This window comes from Phaethon lepturus, unplaced genomic scaffold (assembly GCF_000687285.1).
Source record: "Phaethon lepturus isolate BGI_N335 unplaced genomic scaffold, ASM68728v1 scaffold29341, whole genome shotgun sequence".
NCBI classification, from domain to species: Eukaryota; Metazoa; Chordata; class Aves; order Phaethontiformes; family Phaethontidae; genus Phaethon; species Phaethon lepturus.
In genome coordinates this window covers 1-17609 of record NW_010520496.1, presented here as the reverse complement: position 1 = coordinate 17609, position 17609 = coordinate 1, and the positions used below count along the sequence as shown (strand labels likewise).

The 17609-nt window shown below is 50.4% G+C and overlaps 1 protein-coding gene across 1 annotated transcript in view; it reads right to left on the bottom strand.

Moving 5' to 3' along the window:
* Positions 1–15820, bottom strand: part of LOC104628729 (glutamate receptor ionotropic, kainate 3) — a gene marked incomplete at both ends in the record, with an annotated part of 43858 nt that extends 28038 nt beyond the window's left edge. Inside the window, 6 exons of the mRNA XM_010297399.1 lie at positions 1743–1886; positions 4398–4571; positions 8719–8772; positions 13059–13240; positions 14600–14857; positions 15644–15820. Of these exons, the coding sequence (XP_010295701.1) occupies positions 1743–1886; positions 4398–4571; positions 8719–8772; positions 13059–13240; positions 14600–14857; positions 15644–15820 (989 nt within the window). The remainder of the gene's footprint in view (positions 1–1742; positions 1887–4397; positions 4572–8718; positions 8773–13058; positions 13241–14599; positions 14858–15643) is intronic.
* Positions 15821–17609: the final 1789 nt, after the last annotated feature.

The window sequence follows — 17609 nt, the reverse complement described above, 5'->3', positions numbered from 1 at the left end:
TCTCCTGCCCCCGCGCTTGGCCCTGTCCCCCCCTTCCCGGGGAGCCCTGATGGCACACGGGGTGAGGGTGGCCTCTGTCTCGGCCCCTTTGCACCTCGGCAAGTGGGAACAAGCAGGGCTTCGCCCCGGGGGTGATGGCTCCACGGCAACCCGTGGAGTGGGGGACGGCAACCCGTGCAGTGGGTGCCGTGGCCTGTGCACGCACGAAGAGCGAGCGGTGCCGGTATCTGTGGGGAGCCCAGCGCCGGCGGAGCGGGTGTCAGCGGCGAGGCATCCCTCTGGGCACTGCTTTTGTCTTTACAGGAGCTCAGTGAGAGCAATTACTGTGTGTTCTGATGGCAACGGGGAGGAGGCTTATCCCCGCAACGAGCTGACGCGGTGCCAGAAAGGGAAACAACAGGCAGGCACTGGAGTGTGAGGCTGAGGGTAATTTGCAAAAGGAGCCAACCAAACAAATTATTTACACTCCCTTTTGGCAGCCAGCTGGAGCGGCTTTCTGCAGAAGGGAACAAAACACGAAAAAGAGGGGGGAGAGAGAGGCAGAGATACCATCTTCAGTGCCTGAAAAAGTTCATTCTCTCTGCAAGGGGAATCATTGTTCCTTTCTCCTCCCCCACGTCTGCGCGCTCCGTGCAGCTCGGGCAGCACCTGGGCTTGGCGCGTCCTCACTGCACTTATGTGCCTGCCTTCGGGGTCCGCTGGGGTCCGTTGGTGGTGCTGCAGCACAAATCATAGTAACAATTAACGATGTACTTTTCTGTTTAAAAACTTCAGGGGATTTTATACCCAGCCTTATAAATGTGGCCCAATCACGTATCCCATGCTGCAGCCAGTTTCGTAACTTCCCATGTGAAGAGCCACAGGCATAGAAATTGAAAAAGGCCTTAGGGTAAATGAGGGTTTTTTATCACAAAGACATATCTGGTAGGATTTGCAGTATCTCCCTGCAGCTCTGCCTGCATTTTTTTCTTATGTGAGGCCTCCTTTTTACAGGCAGAGCAAAACCGGGGGTGTGAGTGCAGGGGTGCGTGCTCGGAGGCTCTTTTGGGAGGGCTGGCCACCTCTCACTGCACCTTCCCCGTGCTGCGCTCACTTGGTGAGCTCACTGCTCATGAACGCCCGCACTTCGAGTCCGCTTGCGTGCTTAAGCCAGATGCAAACAAACGATTACGTGGGCTGAGCAGAGAGAAATCATAATAACTTAAAACAGAGAGGGAACGAAGCTGCCTCCTCGCTCCCTTGGCTCCCTACTTGCTAAATCCACCGCTCTGCCAGAGCCGTTCATCAGCACGCAGGCAGAGACGCACGGCGCTGCCAGCTTTGCCGCTGGGGTTTAGCTGTGCTGAATGCCCTTTGTGGACCCCAAGCAAATGTTCCTGTAAAAGGCAAATGGCTATTGCTCTGTAAGAAGCAGCCTCAGAGAGAGTGGTCCAGCTGCTCGTGATGCAAGAAGAGGCCAGGGCAAGTCTCCGTGACAGCGTGGGAGATTTCAGCTTGTTTTGGATGTCTTGGCATGGCTACACGAACGTTATTGGGAAGGCCAAGACAGGGTTTTTCCTTTCCGGGTGCGCTCAGCAGCCTGGTGTGTATCTGTGCTTCCACCCAGTTGTTCGTGCCCGGGCGGGGTGGGGGAGCCTCTCTGCCACGTGCCTCCATACCCGCGCGCTGAGCAGCTGCGCCGCTGCTGCTGGGGAAGTTTTGCGTTAGTGGGAAGCAATTACAGTTGCAAATCATGCTTTTACCTCTTTTATAAAATTCATGAAGCGGCCACCGAACCTCCAGGCTTTGTGCCGATGGCACTGCAGGGAGTTCACGGTCATCTGAGGGGCACGCTGGTAGCAGACGGAGACCACGTGCACCGCGTCGTACAACAAGGCAGCATCTGTCTAAAGGAAAGGGGAACAGCATTTGTGTTGATAGCGGTTCCGGAGCAAAGAAGTGCTGGGACGGCAAAGCGGCGGGGGATGCATAAAGTGTCGCAGGGGAAGCTGCAAGAACCTCCTCTGAGTTACCCCCTGCCCACCACCCGGCGGACCTGAGGGTTCCTCCATCCTGGTCCACTGCGGACCATCCCACCTCCTGGTGTTTAACCCTGCAACCCGCGCTCCGAGGGCAGGGCTGGGCTCTCACGAGATTCACTGAGGTCTCACGAGGTGGCCGTAAATGCATGTGCTTTAACACGAGACTTGTACAAACCTCTAGCCTGACCTCTCGTGCAAAACATGTCCTCGAAACACGTAGCTCTGCACATGACAAAGAGTCACGGGTGCGTTTTTCTGTTACATGGCTCTCTACACTAAAAGATCATAGTTCTGTCTTAATGTCAGAGATTGTGAAAATGTCATTTGTCTGTGGCCATCTATTCTGGTTATGTCTAGCACATTTACTATGGTATTGCCAAGCAAGGAAGCTAGTTATTTCTAAACGTAGAAGATAGTAACAAAATTTTTTTCTTTAATCTGTTTTGTCTGAGTGTAAAAAAAACCTATATGAGAACATATTATCCACACTATTTTATACGTGGGGAAATAAGAAACAGAGAAGTTAAATGGCTTGTCCACAGGCATGGAATTTTCCCAAATGGCCTGAGCTGTCACTGAAATCAGGACGTCACAGATTTGTAACATCTTCACGCATTTTGGTGATTTGAACTAGGGAGAACATTTTTTTTTTCTTCCATATAATGTGATGGTTTTAGATTCAATTTGAGATGCCCCATCTTGCCTCCAAACACTGATCAAGAGAATTGAATTTATTTTTCACTCCGATATGGTGAGTCCTCCTAGTGAAAATATGTTATTTGCTGGCTTCACAAAGCTACAAAACAGATGTGAGAGTAGCAGCAGCGTAATGAAACACAATAAACCAAAATAATACAGCAAATAACTGGGCAAATATCTAACAGGACGTGGCCATGGAGAAAATCCTCCAACGTTGGCAGCCATCCCCGTGACCTTCCCTTCCCTCAGCACCCAAGCATGAAGAGCAGGCACCCGACCTACATCCTGTGGGCTTGTATTTACAGCAACAGGGATGGGCTTTGTAAGTTTGAGTCTGGGGGAGAGGGTGTACAAGAATGTGTCCAAGCAATTTCACGGTGAATTACATACTGTAATGCCCAGCTGAGATCAGGACCTGACTGGGATAGACACCAGGCAAACAGAAATAAAAGGCAGGATCCCCTCCGAAGAAGCAGACGGGGAACCGGAGAGGAGCCATCGGCGGCGGGAGAGCCCAGCGCGACCGCAGGCAGCGCGATGCTGCCGGTGTGGGCAACGCTGCAGAAAAGTGGAAGGCTAAGGGAGAATGGTGGGGCTCCTCTCTAAGAAAAAAAACCAGGAGGGATACGAGGAGCCATTTCAAGGTGAAAGTTTGGGAGGCTTTGCCACTTGTGGGGTGGGTTCTGGCAGATCTAAAGGGAGAGGGAAGGAGGGAGCCAGTCAGCAGCTACGGGGGGTGGAGACAGCCTCGCAGGGGAGACAGATGGGCGAGCAGGTGCCGAACCTTCCGAGCAGTGACTCAGCGGAGCAGAGCTGCCGTCAGACCCTAAGCGGAGTCATCAATGCTGCAGCAGAGCCCATCTCTGGGCAGCTTCCTCCCTGCGTCAATCCCAGCGAATTGCCTGGCCCGGGCCAGCCTTGTGCTGTGCTCCCGGCCCCGGGGAGCGGCGCGTGGGGGGCCCTCGGGGACTGTGTGGGGAGGTGGTGGCAGCTGGAGCCCTGCGAGCCCTGTGGCTCAGGCCCTGGCTACCTGGCTCGTCCGGTGGAACGGGAGCATTTCTGCTCCCCAGAGCTGCTCCCAGGGCTGGGCAGAGGGACTGCATGGGGACCGTCCTGCCCTAACCTGGAACAGGACTTGTGGGGAGCAGCTGAAGGGAGAGGATGCCCTTTCCCGGGTGCTCCGGGGTTTGGGGCGCACACAGCCCGTCCCTTTCCGGCGAGCACAGAGAAATCCTGCTGCACTTGAAGAGGGGGTACAATACCCAGCTGCTGGCAGCTCCCTTTCTTCTTGTTCAGCGAGAAATAGCCAGGGCAGTTCCCCACTGTGCTCAGCCTTTCTGGAACTGAAAGCTTTAAATTTTCCTGGTCCTGGGGGCAGCTTTTTACTGGCAAGAAGGGAGGGAAGAAGCACAGTCTCTCAAAATTGGCAGCTGGGCCTGCAAAAGGAGAGTGTTAACACAGCAGTGGGCTGCAGGGGATTCACCAGCCGAACTCACTGCATTTGAGGGATGGTTGTTAAAGAATGCAGGTAGCTACCTTGGGGAAGATACCTGGGATGAGTTACTAGTACAAGAACCAATAACTGTAACACTTAGGCCTTAGCAAATGTTCCTGCCTTCCCTACCACTCTGGTCTGCTTCCCAGACTTCACCCATGCTGGGTTTCGACTTCTCATACCATCATCACACCATCGAGCAGTCCCAGCTCGGCCTTGGGCGCGGACTGCAGCCGCTCCATGGACCACTTCTCGATGATGGAGGACACGTGCGGGTTCTCCACATTGAGGATCCGGAAGCCGGTCAGGTTCACTCCAGAGTAGCGGTATGGTTCTAGGTCTAATGCATAAAGATCCTTAAAAGAGAGAAACCAGTTTAAACATTTTGTTTAGCTTTGTTTTGTTTGTCTTTTCTGCATTGGTTCACGTCCGTGTTTGAAGTGAGAAGGCAGAGCCCACAGAAGGTAGGAGGCAGGACGATGCCCTCATGAGTTTGGTGGATTGTACTGTCTGTTGCCATCAGTCATCGCTTGCCGAGACTCATAGGTGTTAGTGGAATTTGGGTGTCATATGTGCAGGTTCACCCACACGCAGCGGAGGGGAACTCCTGCCAAAGAGCTCACTCTCTACATAAAAGAGGCAAGTGAATTGTGGGGAGAAAACCAGAACTGCTATCTGTAACCATGAAAAAAGAGCCTTGCAACCAAGGCGGAGGGGGCAAAGCAGAGCTCTTGTATCCGAAGCTCCCTGGGGCCTTGCCGTGGAGGATTTGCTGTGAGTGCTGAAGCCCACAGGGTGCTGCCGATGACAGAGTAACTCTGAATGCAGAATGCCAATTTGCAGATGGATATCAAAGAGGAACTAAGACGCATTTCTTGACATTACGACCAGCCTACACAGTCTGCAAATGAATGAGAGTGCCCTTTATACGATTTAAAAAAACCACAGCCAGGCAGTGCTCAGCTCCGCTGGCAGCCGGCCCACGAGCATCGCTTGGCAGGCGGGGAGAGAGGGGCGTTTGGAGGCCGCCGCGAGTGCGCTTCTTTAATGCACCTCTTGGCTCTGCCGCACGTCTAAAGATTAACTTCAGTTCAGGGATTAACTTCAACGCTGAGTAACTAGTCTGAGTAGTTTGGGGTTATCCCACAGCTGATCTGCTCAGCAAAAACCCAGGGCAGCTGACCCGAGGGGGGTCGCGAATGGACGTGGCGGAGAATGGCAGTCTGGAGGGGGCTTCGTTTATGGGAATCATTTGTTGGATGGGACATACTTAATCGGAGGTTAGCCTGAACAGTGAACGATGCTCATTGCTCCCACAAGGGCTTAAAAAAAGAGTTTAAATACAGTATGAGATTATGTGGCTGTTGCTGTTGTGTCTAACGTGGCTACACTGTAGGACACAGCCACGCTGGGGGTTCACCCAGACACGGCGTCCGTCAGCAGCGAGCTCTGTTCTGCCCGCCGGGGAGCTGGAAGAGCACTGGTCCTAAAACACGCTGCCCTAAGCAAAGCATAACAAAGTCAGCACTTGCCAGCAGCCGAGACTTCATTCTCAGTGGGACAGCTAGGAATTCTTACAGCTGTTTTGCTTTAACAAGCTTTGGGGGTTTGATCTTTTCCTTAAACGCTGGCCTCTGACTTTGCACCCCCAAGGCATACTGCTGATGGATGCCATGTTTTAATCTGCAGGTGCAGCCAGGGACCGGGTCATTAATCACACCCACAACAGAGTTCAGGGACTCTTGTTTGGGGTTGTTTTTTTCCTGAAAAATTGCAAATACAAACCTCCACGTTTTGTTAAAGGGCACTGTGGAAACTAGGCCATAATGTTGACTTTTAAATGTCTTACAGTAACTAAGAGCAAATACAGTTGTTTAATGTCAGACAGATGCTTACATCATCTGGATACGAGGGTGTGCAGCAGTCCTGTGCCTGACCCACTGGAATAGATTTATTTTTTCAGGATCCATATCTTTGTCAGACACTTCAGTTTCTATTCTGGAAATTGCTATGGAGAAATAATTTTTGGTTGCAAAAGCAGATAATTTCCCCCTCAGAATGTGACCATATGTGACAAATCTGATCCACTGAGCTCCAGACCTCGTGGTCTCCATCACACTGCTGTCAGACCGCCAGCCCTGGCCACCTTTCAGATCCTACCGGGATTTTGGGTGCCCTCCCTGTCCTGCTGCTCTCCACTGACCCTTCATTTCACCAAGTTCCTATGGAAGCCAACCTCCTGTCAGGTGCCTTCTTGGTTCCAGTTTAAATCTCAGCTGCAACCTGATTTATCATTTCCTGGAATTAGAGGATAATTAAGAATACAAGCCGAGTGTCAGAACATGGAGAGGTGTGTGGGGGGAATTGCTGTATCAGTTTCTTCTGGATTTTCTGCTTCTGCGCAGCCACAAATTGAACATCTGGTTCTATTTTCCACCTCATCTACATTCCCTTTCACCGATTATTTTCTGTACTGCAGATTAATTCTCCCCTCCATACTACTACCTTTAAGAAAGTTTTATTCTCGGTGTTTCTGTGTGGCTCTTCGCCGTTCTTACACGTGCTCTCCCACCTCCCCAGTTAAAACCCCCAGCTTTGGTTCATCCGTTGCAGGCGGCAGTGCTGAGGTTGAGCCTCACCAGACCTGGCATCCGCAGCAGGGAGCTGCAAAAGCAGGTGTCCGGGAAGGGCATCCTCCACCTGCTGTCGTGCAGAACAACTCGCGGATAATGTGCCTGCCTCGGGCTGCCGTCGGGCGCGGATTTGCTCGGGCAGCTGTTCCGGAGGAGCGGCCGTGGCCGTGGCATGCACAGTGCTGTGTGAGTAAGGACCTCTGGTGTACTCAGTCACGAGTGCACTCGTGTCGTGTCGTGAGCCTCAGGAACACTGAGTCTAATGAGAGTACCTCCTGATCGGCACCAGTGGAAAACTGGACTGGTTTGGTTTAGCGCCTAACTGGGAGAAGGCGGGTTGGGAAGAGATTGCTGCTTCTGCCTGCCTGTAACTGCTGTAAGCAGCAGCAGGCACAGCCGGCGGTGGGGAAACGTCTGTGTTTGCAAGGACTCATTTCTACAAGCTGCTGAGAAATTCCTAAAAGTGTTGAGTTAAGGGGGTTGTCGCTGCTTGGGACTTTGCAGGGTGTAAAAGCTGCGCGTGCGTTAGAGGCTCGGAAGGGTTCCTCCTCCGCTGGTAGAAAAGGGCCGATGGGCTCTTCATGCTGAAGTCAGTGAACTGTAGTCTTGCTGCCTAGCGAAACGTTGAAGCGTTTCATGCCAAGTGTTGATACACTGTGCTCAGTATTGACTAGGGACCTTTTAGAAACATTCAGTATAACATAATAGACTAATTCATTAGCACCCCATGGGGCTAGTGCTGTAGAAGCTGAAGCACACGCATTGCAAGCTAGGAAAACATTGCCTTAAGGAATGACACATTAAAATATCTTTCCCATGATATAACTGTTATTTCAGGAAAGTGGCATTAATTGTGATTGCTTATCTATTAATTTATTATAATTCTTCTTTTCCCACCTCCAGGCTGTACCTACACATGAAATGTACTCTAGGCTCAGCTGGGGCTGATTAATAGGAGGTTATCTGGGAAATGCTTAAAGCTGCCTGGAATAGATAATGGCAGCAGGGGTAATTAAAATGTCTTTTGCATTTGAAAAATAAATTTTGCAGTTTTTAAGGGTTAGTTTAGTCTGTTTCTTTCCTAAAGGCAAAAAGATAAATTGGATTTTTGAAATCACACAAAATTCAACAGTATCCTAGACAATAGCATCCTAACTGGAAACAAAAGTGGCATGCCAAGAAACCCAAACCAAAATGCCTCCTGGAGTCAGAGAAGAACTGGCCCGTGTTTAATGAGAGCGGAGTTAATTTCAAGCTGAGTTCTTCTCATGCAAAATAAACCTGCAGTACTGAACTATTGACCACAGCAGGGCTGCTGCTGGCTTTTAAGGGAGACCTAGATGAACACACAGAAACACACGCACAGTTCTGACTGAAACTCCGTCCCATCAAATCCTGTCCGTGGGACCACAGCCTCACAAGTTCACGCATATGCTCATCTTTCAGTGCACGGGTAGCTGCACTGAAATCAAAATGACTGGGAGGGGAAATACAGCCAGAACCTGCATCTGTGCAAAGCCGGAGCGGCTCCGAAGGAGCGAGCCAGTCCAAAAGCTGCGAAAGAAAAGACCGGTGTCTCTCAGAATGAGCACCCAGGCGATGCTGCAGTTGCAGAGGTGTTACAACCAAATCGTTGTGGCCTGATTCTAACCTGAAGCTAAATCTAGCTGTGCTCTCACCTTCTGTTAGGATATCAGACTGCCTGTTCCCTTGTTTTTCCCACCCCACCGCTTTAGCGTCCTGCAGCTGTGCAATGCACGCCCAGGACAGGACACCCAGCCCGCTCTCCTGCCGCTGAGCCTGCTGCCTCGCTTCCCACACCGGCTCAGCAGTGAGCGTGAAAGGTGTTTGCACAGATTAGATACTTTACCAGAGTGGTGAAGATGAAGTGGTAGTATTCTGTCATCATTCCCATTGCCATGGCCTTGAGGAGAGCAGGGAAAGGAGGTTAGTACGAGTGGATACAAGAACATAACAACAGTCATGCAACATAAACCTCTGCAGAACTGATCTGGTAAATGCAGCCGGAGGCAGACCCAGAAGCACAGAAGCTGGATTCTGGATCAATCCCGTGAAGCAGTTTAGCATGTGCTTAGCCAGCAAGAGGCACGTGCTTAAGTGCCGAGCTGAACTGTGGTTCCCGAACCTTTCTGAAACAGCAGCAAAGCCTCGGTGTCCAGCTCCCGTGGAGGCCGGTGGCATTTCTGGGTGTTGCTGTGCCACAGGGAGCTGGGACACCAACTGTGACACACTGCTGTGCTCACAGGCCATGCGCGGTGCAAAACCTTCCAGGGACACAGGCTTGCTGCTGTCGGCACTGCTGCGAGCAACGGGGTTGCCTTTCCTTCTCAGATACCAAACAATGAGCAACATTACATAAACCTGTGCAGAATGAGCATAAACCAGCCTGCTCTTGTGGTTACAAGTCCATGTACTGGCTAAGAAGCTAAGTAAAAGGCTTCTTATTTCTTACATGTGTACTTCTGGTGCTCTGCATCCGCTTCCCTTCAGTGTCCACTCACATAACAAGTACATACAGCTCTTGTCTGTGTGTCTCTCCTTGCTGCGTACGCAGCCAGATTCTAATGCAGTGCTTGGTTTAGAAATGGGTCAGTAAAAGTCGAGGCGCAGGGATGGGGAGCGGGGACTTCTCCCATCCCTCAGCCCTTGGAGATCGTGGTCCAGACCCAAGGGCTCCTGGCCAGCCCAAGCTCGAGGTGTGCCAGTCCCGCCATGAAGGACGGTTCGTGCAGATTGCTGCGATTTGCACAACTGAGCACTGGCGAGAACATGCTGTTCTGTGAGGTTTGTCAGAGAGTGGCTGTGGGCTGAAGGGACCTCGGCTGGATGATGTTGTCCAGGCTCTACACCACACGAGGGGAATGCGTTTCTGTCTGTGAGAAGAGTCACCTTGAAGTTGGTAGCTGGCTAAAAGAAAGAGATACCCATGGCTTTGGCTGTGATGCTGACTCTCTGAGCATGTTTTCTGGAGAAAACACATGCAAGAGCACTTTAAAATCTCCACTGATGGGAAAGTGACTTCAAGTCTCCCTGGGAAATGTGTGCTGCTTTGGTTTTTGCTAAAATCACGAGGGCAGAATTTAGCTCCAAGGAAAGAAGTGGCAGTTTGAAAAGAAGTGAGATGTCAAAAAACAAGGGAAAAGGAAAGGATCAGATTACAAGCCCAGATATTGTAACACTAGAGTGTGATTTTACCCCACGTTTCCTGGCCTGGAAGTACCTTTCAGGAAGTCGGGGAACCGTCTGTGCACAGCGTGCGGTTCCGTCCCGCTCCTGCCCGCCTGGGCAGTGGATCTGCGGGGCTGCGCCGGAGCTCTCTCCCGACCTGCACACCCGGGTGCAAAGAGCTGGAGCAGGGAACGATCCCTCAGTATGTGAAGCATCAATTAGATGATGTGAAACCAATCGAGAGTAAATCATGAGATTCCAGTTCAGATTCTGCGGCTGGATTGGTGGTAGACGAGGAGTCCAGACCTGCTGTAAGAAGCAAGCCCCAGCTTCCCAGCACTTGCAGCCTGTGTGCAGGATGCATCTGGGTTTGTGGGGAAATGAATAAATGATAAACCTGGTGGATAAGCTACAGGCAATCACCAGGATGAGAACGGGCGCTGCGCTGAAGCTGAGGCAGGCACATCTGCGCGCTGCAGAGCGCAGCAACTGTTCAGAGGCAGCTGCCAAGGAGAGCGGAGACGCTGGGAAGCCGGAGAACAGATGTAACGCGTGAACAAGCGACCAAAGCCGAGCACGGCCAGAGACGCTGGGGCGGGATGGGAGGGCCTCGGCAGCAGGCCTAGCTCTGCGGTAGGTCCCTACAATGCGTTGTTTGTCCAGGAGAGTAAAAGAATGAATGGTTTGATGTCTCAGTCGCTCCAAGGAACCCAGACTGGAGCAGTATGTGGCAATGCCATCTGTACATCTTTGTGCCAGCTCTTGTGTTGTTATTCATAGATTACTAATCCATGGGGGTTTTTTACTACTCCAGTTTAAAAATACTGCCCAGATCACCAGTGAAGTGCCTTGCGACTCGTGTGCTGTGGGAGCATGTTACCTTAAAGAAGTTGGGAGCAAGATCTGAACTGGCGTGATGGTGTGTGCTCAGGCAGAGCTCCCTTAGCAAACGTTAGCTGTAGTTGCTCAAACCATTTTATGTTACCTAAAGATGTGCACTTAAAAATAGTACCAAGTGGTGGAAATTTTAGCAGAAGTCTTGAGAGAGCCTTTTTGCCATCCATCGGCGCGCAGCCGAGAGGCTCCAAGGGCCTTGCACGGTCGGAGCAAACGCCAGAGGCCGAATGTCTGCGAAGCTAACTGGTGTCGTTACCAAATGTTACAGAAGGCAAACAACAGCAATGATATATGAACGTTATTGTTTCCAGGACAGAAGGCTGGGCCATTCTTCCCTGCCATTTTTGGCTGTTGAGGGTTTTTTCTGTGTGGTGTTCTTCTGCCGCTGCCGCGCGAAAGCAGACTCTCCTCTTCCAGGGAGGCAGTTTGGGCTTTACCCAGCCCGACCTTTCGGTGAACGTGCAAAGCAGAGTGCGCGCGGGGCAGAGCGGAGCAGGGATCGGGAAGCCTGTTTTTCTATCCCATGCTGTGGAAAAGAAAAAAGCTGTTTCCCAAGTGAAGGTGGCACCTCTAGATGTGCATTTCTTGATATAGGTAGAAAAGCTGGGAAAAGATGAGGTTTCTGAGCTTCCTAATTCTTCAGCAAACGCGAGCACCAACAGTGAGAGAGACACGAGGGTCCCGGTGCACGCCGCTCGGAGCCTCCCCAGTGTTAAACACTGGAGGGTACAAGTGTGCAGAGGGGTTTGGGTTTGTGCACGTTCCCAAACTCTGAAAATATTTGACAGTTTTTTTCCTGAGTAAAAATGCATTACGTAATATTGCTAAGCTGAAATCCGTGGCTTTGGGTCCTAAAAAAACTCCCAACAAGCACACAAAACCAGCCAGAAGGACACAGAAAGACTTCTTTCCCCCTAGTCCCCCCTCTCCTCCATCTTCCTCACTCTGCACTCAGAGTGATGAGCAGAGCAGATGGCACAATAAACTATAATAAACTGCACAATAAGTGAACAGCACCAAACACAGCCAGCATGTTAAAATAATAAGCAGGAGACAATGAGTCCCTTATATTGCTTTCTTTAATAATCCCTCCCAGGCTTTCTGATTTCTCTGAGCACTTCCCTTCATTTTGCATCAAGCAGGCTGCAAGAGAAGTCTCTTTCCATGTGCTTGCTTTCTCAGCCCTTCCGGGGATTTATTTAATCTACATGGTAGTGTCTTGCTGGGGTGATATGAGCAGCACTTCACCGGCTGGTTTTTAGCATTCTTTGTGAGAGCGTTTTCCTCTGCCTCATATTGACCCTGAAACCTAGAGGCACTTGGAAATGAGTTGCTGGGGTGAGCAGCAAACCTTCTGGTCTGCAAAAAATGCCAGTGGAGGAACTCCAGGGAGAAAGGCGAGAGACCAGATGAATGGAAAATCACTGACATCTGGCTTAAAGTCCAAGAATTGCACACACAGCTCACGAAGGGGCAGAGGATGCCGGCCCGCCCCAGCTGGCCCGCTCCTGGCTGCTTGTGGCGAGACGCAGGACTGTGTGCACAGCTCGGAAGAGAGCTGGCCAAAACGAAGCGTTCCGTGCCCTGCCCTGCGCGGGCACGTATTCTCAAACCTGCGGGCATGAAGCAGCACAGAAAGGAAGGACAATATTTAAAGTCGGCAAGCATGAAAAGCTTGTACGGGGCTAAATGAACGGTGACAGAAGGGGCCCAGAGCACAGTCCTGCCCGATGCCCTGGCTGAGGGAGACGCGAACGCTGCTCCCGACGGCTGTGGGCGCAGGGTGTGCAGCCGCCGAGGGAAGCGGGACAGCAGCCTGGGCTCAGTGCTGCATTCGACACAGCACTTGGCACCTTCTCCTCCCGTGACATGTGTTCTTCCTTACTGACAGCCGCTCTTTGATACTTGCAGTTTTTCAGTGAAAACTACATGTTCTGTAGAAATCCAGTAGTATCCTTGAAACATGTACATGTTGTAGGTTTTAGTGTAGCTGTGGATTGTGGACGGGGGAAAGCTGCATGTCTGCACACCTATCTGCAGGGCTCTCCCTGCAGGACGGCCACCCCGTACGCATGGGGCCCTCGGTGGCCACTTCTGCTTCTCCCCCCAGCGCCCTCCGCTCACCTGCTTGAGGATCTGAGCTGCCATCAGGTGGCTGCAGTCAAAGATGATGCGGAATTCCCTGCCCCGCTTCATCTCCTTCAGCAGCGGCCGGGCATCGTCGGTGTCCAGCGGGAGCTGGCGGATTTTCAGCCGGATATTGTACCTTGATGGGGCCATGATGAGCTCCTGCAGCCGTATGAGGCCTTCGAGCGTTGCACAAAGACAAACCCACAGCATTACAGGAAAGCCTGCCTTTGCCCTGCAGGCTGGGTATCACAGCAAGTTATTTCTTCCTATATTATTTTATGGAATGCAGTCAAGACTTCCCTCCCTCCCTCGAATGGCCATTGCTAAAGGCGTATCAAAGCCAAGGCGCCGTGTGTCTATCATTAAAAACCCCAGATATTTCCAGAGCAGTTGTTCCAAGGCAGAGTGGCTTTGCCGGGTGTTTCCCTGCTGCCCCTGCGTCCAGCTCTGGTAGAGCTGGGGTCCCTGCACTAGGTAGGAGGAGGAGAATAGCAGATTGGTCCTAATCTTTGACACCCCTGGGATCACGACATCTTAAGCAACTACGCCCTTGAGAAAGGACAGAATGTGATACTCACCTATGCAACAAATGAAAATCTGCAGTATTTACCATGCACAACATAAGAAGAAAATAATGAATATCTGCTTACATTTATGAATAGTATAGTTCATAATGGTCACTTAATCACAACTTGTAACCTTCTCACTACGCTTAGAATGAATTTCTTTTTTATGCAGAAGGTACAAAGCCATGCTGGATGCAGCTGAGCAGGACGTATTGGTATCTAATGTTGCAAGAAATTCAGCAGATGCCTATTGCAAGGAGGAAGAGAGAAGCATGTCCCTCTGCATAGTGGAAGAAATATATTAGAATACACCACGAAGGGAACATACTGTGACCCACATTTGCAAAACAGGAATGTCAAACTGTGTTCTCATCAGCCCTCCCCTAAAGAAACCATTTGGTTCAGTGGAATTAGGTTGCACAGGCTATCTAACGTGTCTTTTGTTTTTGGGGCTTTTTATCTATAGTGCTGTGCAGTGCTTTGCTTTGTTTAACTGTCAACAGCTTTCTTCTTGTGAAAAACTTTGTCAGCTATGTTTTATAGAATTAGCCAGAAAACAAAAAACTTTCCACAACTGCTTTTGCTTCTAGCTGGGAAACTGCACCCTCAATGGCAGCCGCAGACCAAGGTCTTTGCTTGCGTAGACGGGCACCGCGGTGCCAACCGCAGCCGGGCTGAGCCAGATCACACCAGCAGACAATTAATCCTCCCCTTGACCCTCTGGCAGCTGGGGTGGTGCTGAGGGTTACCCAGTTTCTAGGCGCTTTGTGAATGAAATGCTTCAGAAAGGATCCCTGGGCCTTCTACAACGCTCGCCTGAACGCTTGGGAACCGGTGTGTCCCCAGGCACCGACCATGGCACGGGGTGTCATTTTGCTCCTAAAAGGGTTCATTAGAAAAGTTCCTAAATGGGACCCGTGACAAAAAAAATCTCCTGGATTCCTCTTTTAAAGCACGTCTTTTACCTACCTGTACTGTCGTCGTAAACCACAGTGGCTGACCTCCATTTCAAGTACTGCACAAGGTCCAGAATGGCATGGCTAAGAGAAGCATAGTCGGGATACAGGTTGACATAGAAAGTGTCCTTGTTATCCAAAGGGTGATGCTTCCATCGAAGCTGTATGTGGGGGACTTCCAGGGCATTGCAAATAGACTGGACAGCATTGGTACAGGAGCCTTGGGAAGGTCCGAATATTGCTACGACCCCCAGAGCGAGCTGGTCACAGGCTGGAAAAGGAAAAGGAAAAGGAAAAGGAAAAGGAAAAGGAAAAGGAAAAGGAAAAGGAAAAGGAAAAGGAAAAGGAAAAGGAAAAGGAAAAGGAAAAGGGAAGGGAAGGGAAGGATGCTGTCAGTAAAGTACAGGGCACCTCGGTGGGAGGGGTGAGTGTCGGGGCAGCTGTGGGGGCACAAACAGCTTCCTCCTGGCCTGGACCACGGAGCAGGGGACAGACTGACAAGCTCCAGGGCACTATCAGCAGCAGAGATGTCAGGTAATGGCAGCAGTGAAGAGAGGCAGAGAGAGGAGGAGTTCTGGCAGGTGGGGTCTGGACCATGGTTAGAGGCGCAGACAAGTTTCCAGAGGAGGGAGTAATGGCTACGGGGTGTTAGAAATGGCTGAGCCTCCAGAGTTGTGGAAGAAATACCTGGAGGTGATCAGAATCGCCCTCACAAATACGTTTTCCCATTAATTTTAATAGATCTTTTTTCCTGCAAAATAACGCTTTTCATAGCTTTGTTCAAGCTTTCACTGAGAAATTAAAACAGAACAACTGCATTTGGGGCTGCATTTTTAGGATTAAAAGCAAACACTGAAAGGAGTTTTGTGAGGTTTGCAGAGGGAAAAAAGTTGTTCCCCTTATATTAAAATGCCTCTGGAAGGTCAGCTCCTGGGAGACTTCTGATCTCAATCATTGACTACAGCAGGACAAAACGGGCTGCTGGGTCTCAAGCCAAACCATGCCTTTTTTTAATGACTAAATGACCACAGAGCTGCTAAGTGTACCGTGCTCTTACCTTTCTTAGTTGCTTCAAAGCTGTCATGGAAGTGTATCCTCTGAATGTCATAGGTTAGTGTTGTGTTAGGCAACAGAGTTCTGTTTCTGTTAATAATATTGGCAGAAAATCTGAAGGCTTGCTCCTCAGCACTCATAACCTGGGTATTGGGGCCATCTGCATACTCAAAGATTCCTCCTGCAATACAAGACAAAACCAGCATTAAGCCACATAAAGTTTGAGTGTTAATCTTATGTAGCAAGGGCAACAAAACTCTTGGACAGAGCTGTGACATTTGCAGGCTGAACAGGGCTTGCTCCAGGACAGTTCCTGGGCTGAAATACAGACATTAAAACATTTGGGGGTTTGTTATACGCTGGTCCATGACAGTGTTCAGAATGCCAGCTTTGTGGGGCAATAGGGGACAAAATTAGAGTCTTGGAATGTTTTTATGAGACAGATGAGTGCCTTCCCATAAAACGTTAGGACCAGGCCTGGGGAAGTGCAGACAGGCTTATTGCTGCTCAGCTGCAGAGACGCTCCAGATTTGTGCTCGGTGGAGTTACTGCGGTAGGAAGCGGGCACTGCCCCTCCCTCCGTGCCGTGCTGGACCCCTCCCCGCTTTGCGCACCCGTCTCCAAGTCCTCACGCAGGAGGCAGGCAGTTCAGCGCTGCCGCTTGCTATTTTTAGTGCCGTTTTTAGTGCCCTTCTCATCTTTTATTGTTCCTCATGTTTAGTTATCCAAGTTCATAATTCAGACCAGCAGAGACTTCTGAATTTGCCTACCCTGCAGCTTATCTGCTTAATAATGCACATCTTGAATGCATGCTTTCCCATGTTCAAAAGTTGTTAATGCCATTACACCTCCCCAAGGGCAACAAGCTCATGTCATGGTATCGCTGGGTTTCTTGGCTCTGTGTCTGTGAGTCTTGTCCTCCGTTCCCCACTGACAGCCACTCTAATGGAAGTGACTCAGTGCAGGCGTAAATTATGTGATTGCGTGTCCTTGTCTGTGAGATGTGGGCACCGTCCTGTGCCCCTGGCAGAGCCACGGAAAGCCGCATAAACCTTGCTCTATCTTTTTAAAAGGTAAACCAAAATAATTAATGGATGAGTGAGATAAGCAAGTGCAATTGGTAACAGATGGTCTCTGGGTTCATTAGCAGAAGGAAAATCTTCCTCCGCAATTTAAGGTAGACCTAAAATGTTTTGTTATGGACAACAGATGTCTACTCAGCCCTCCTAGTTTTCAAGCAACTGCATGAATCCTCCCTCAGGAACCAGAACACATTATCTATAGTTCTTGTGGTAATTTGGTGTTAGCCAAGAGTGCCACTTTGGCAAGAGCCAAGCGGACGTTTCTGTTGCCAGCCATGCTTTGCGCCTCCTCACAAGAACCCAACCAAAGCCACGGGCTGAGCGAGCCGCAGTAGCGATGCTGGGAGACTTTCACAGCAAGCGTGCAAAGGAAGGTGCAGAAGGCCTCTGCCTTTTCTGCTGCCCGCGGTTGTGGCAAGTCCCTTCCCTCCTCTTCCCCTGCAGACTTTGTGCCCCTGAGTCCCCAGTTGTAAAGGGAGTGTGGTAATTAATTTACATTCATAAACATTCCGAAACGTTTGAGCTGTTCACTGCATGTCTCTGGTGAAAAAAAAACCTGACCTCGGTACTAACGTAGGTAATAGGGGGAAGCATAAAGAAAAAGAGGCTAAATGCTCATTCTTGAGACCCATTTCAGTCCCATGCGGTCTTCAGCAAGGCACTTATGACCAGGTTTTCAGTCTAGAATGCCTAGCAGTATAGGCAGGAGCCTAGCAAAATTGTCCAAGTGCCTCATTCTCACTGGATCATGCCAAAGCATTTGGTTATTGACCGGTGTGAGAAAATCATTCATCCGTATCAAAGTTTGCACATGCTGGTAGCTCAATCCCAGTTTCTTAGGGCAGAGGAATATGTAATATTTGTATTACATATAATATATGTGTATAT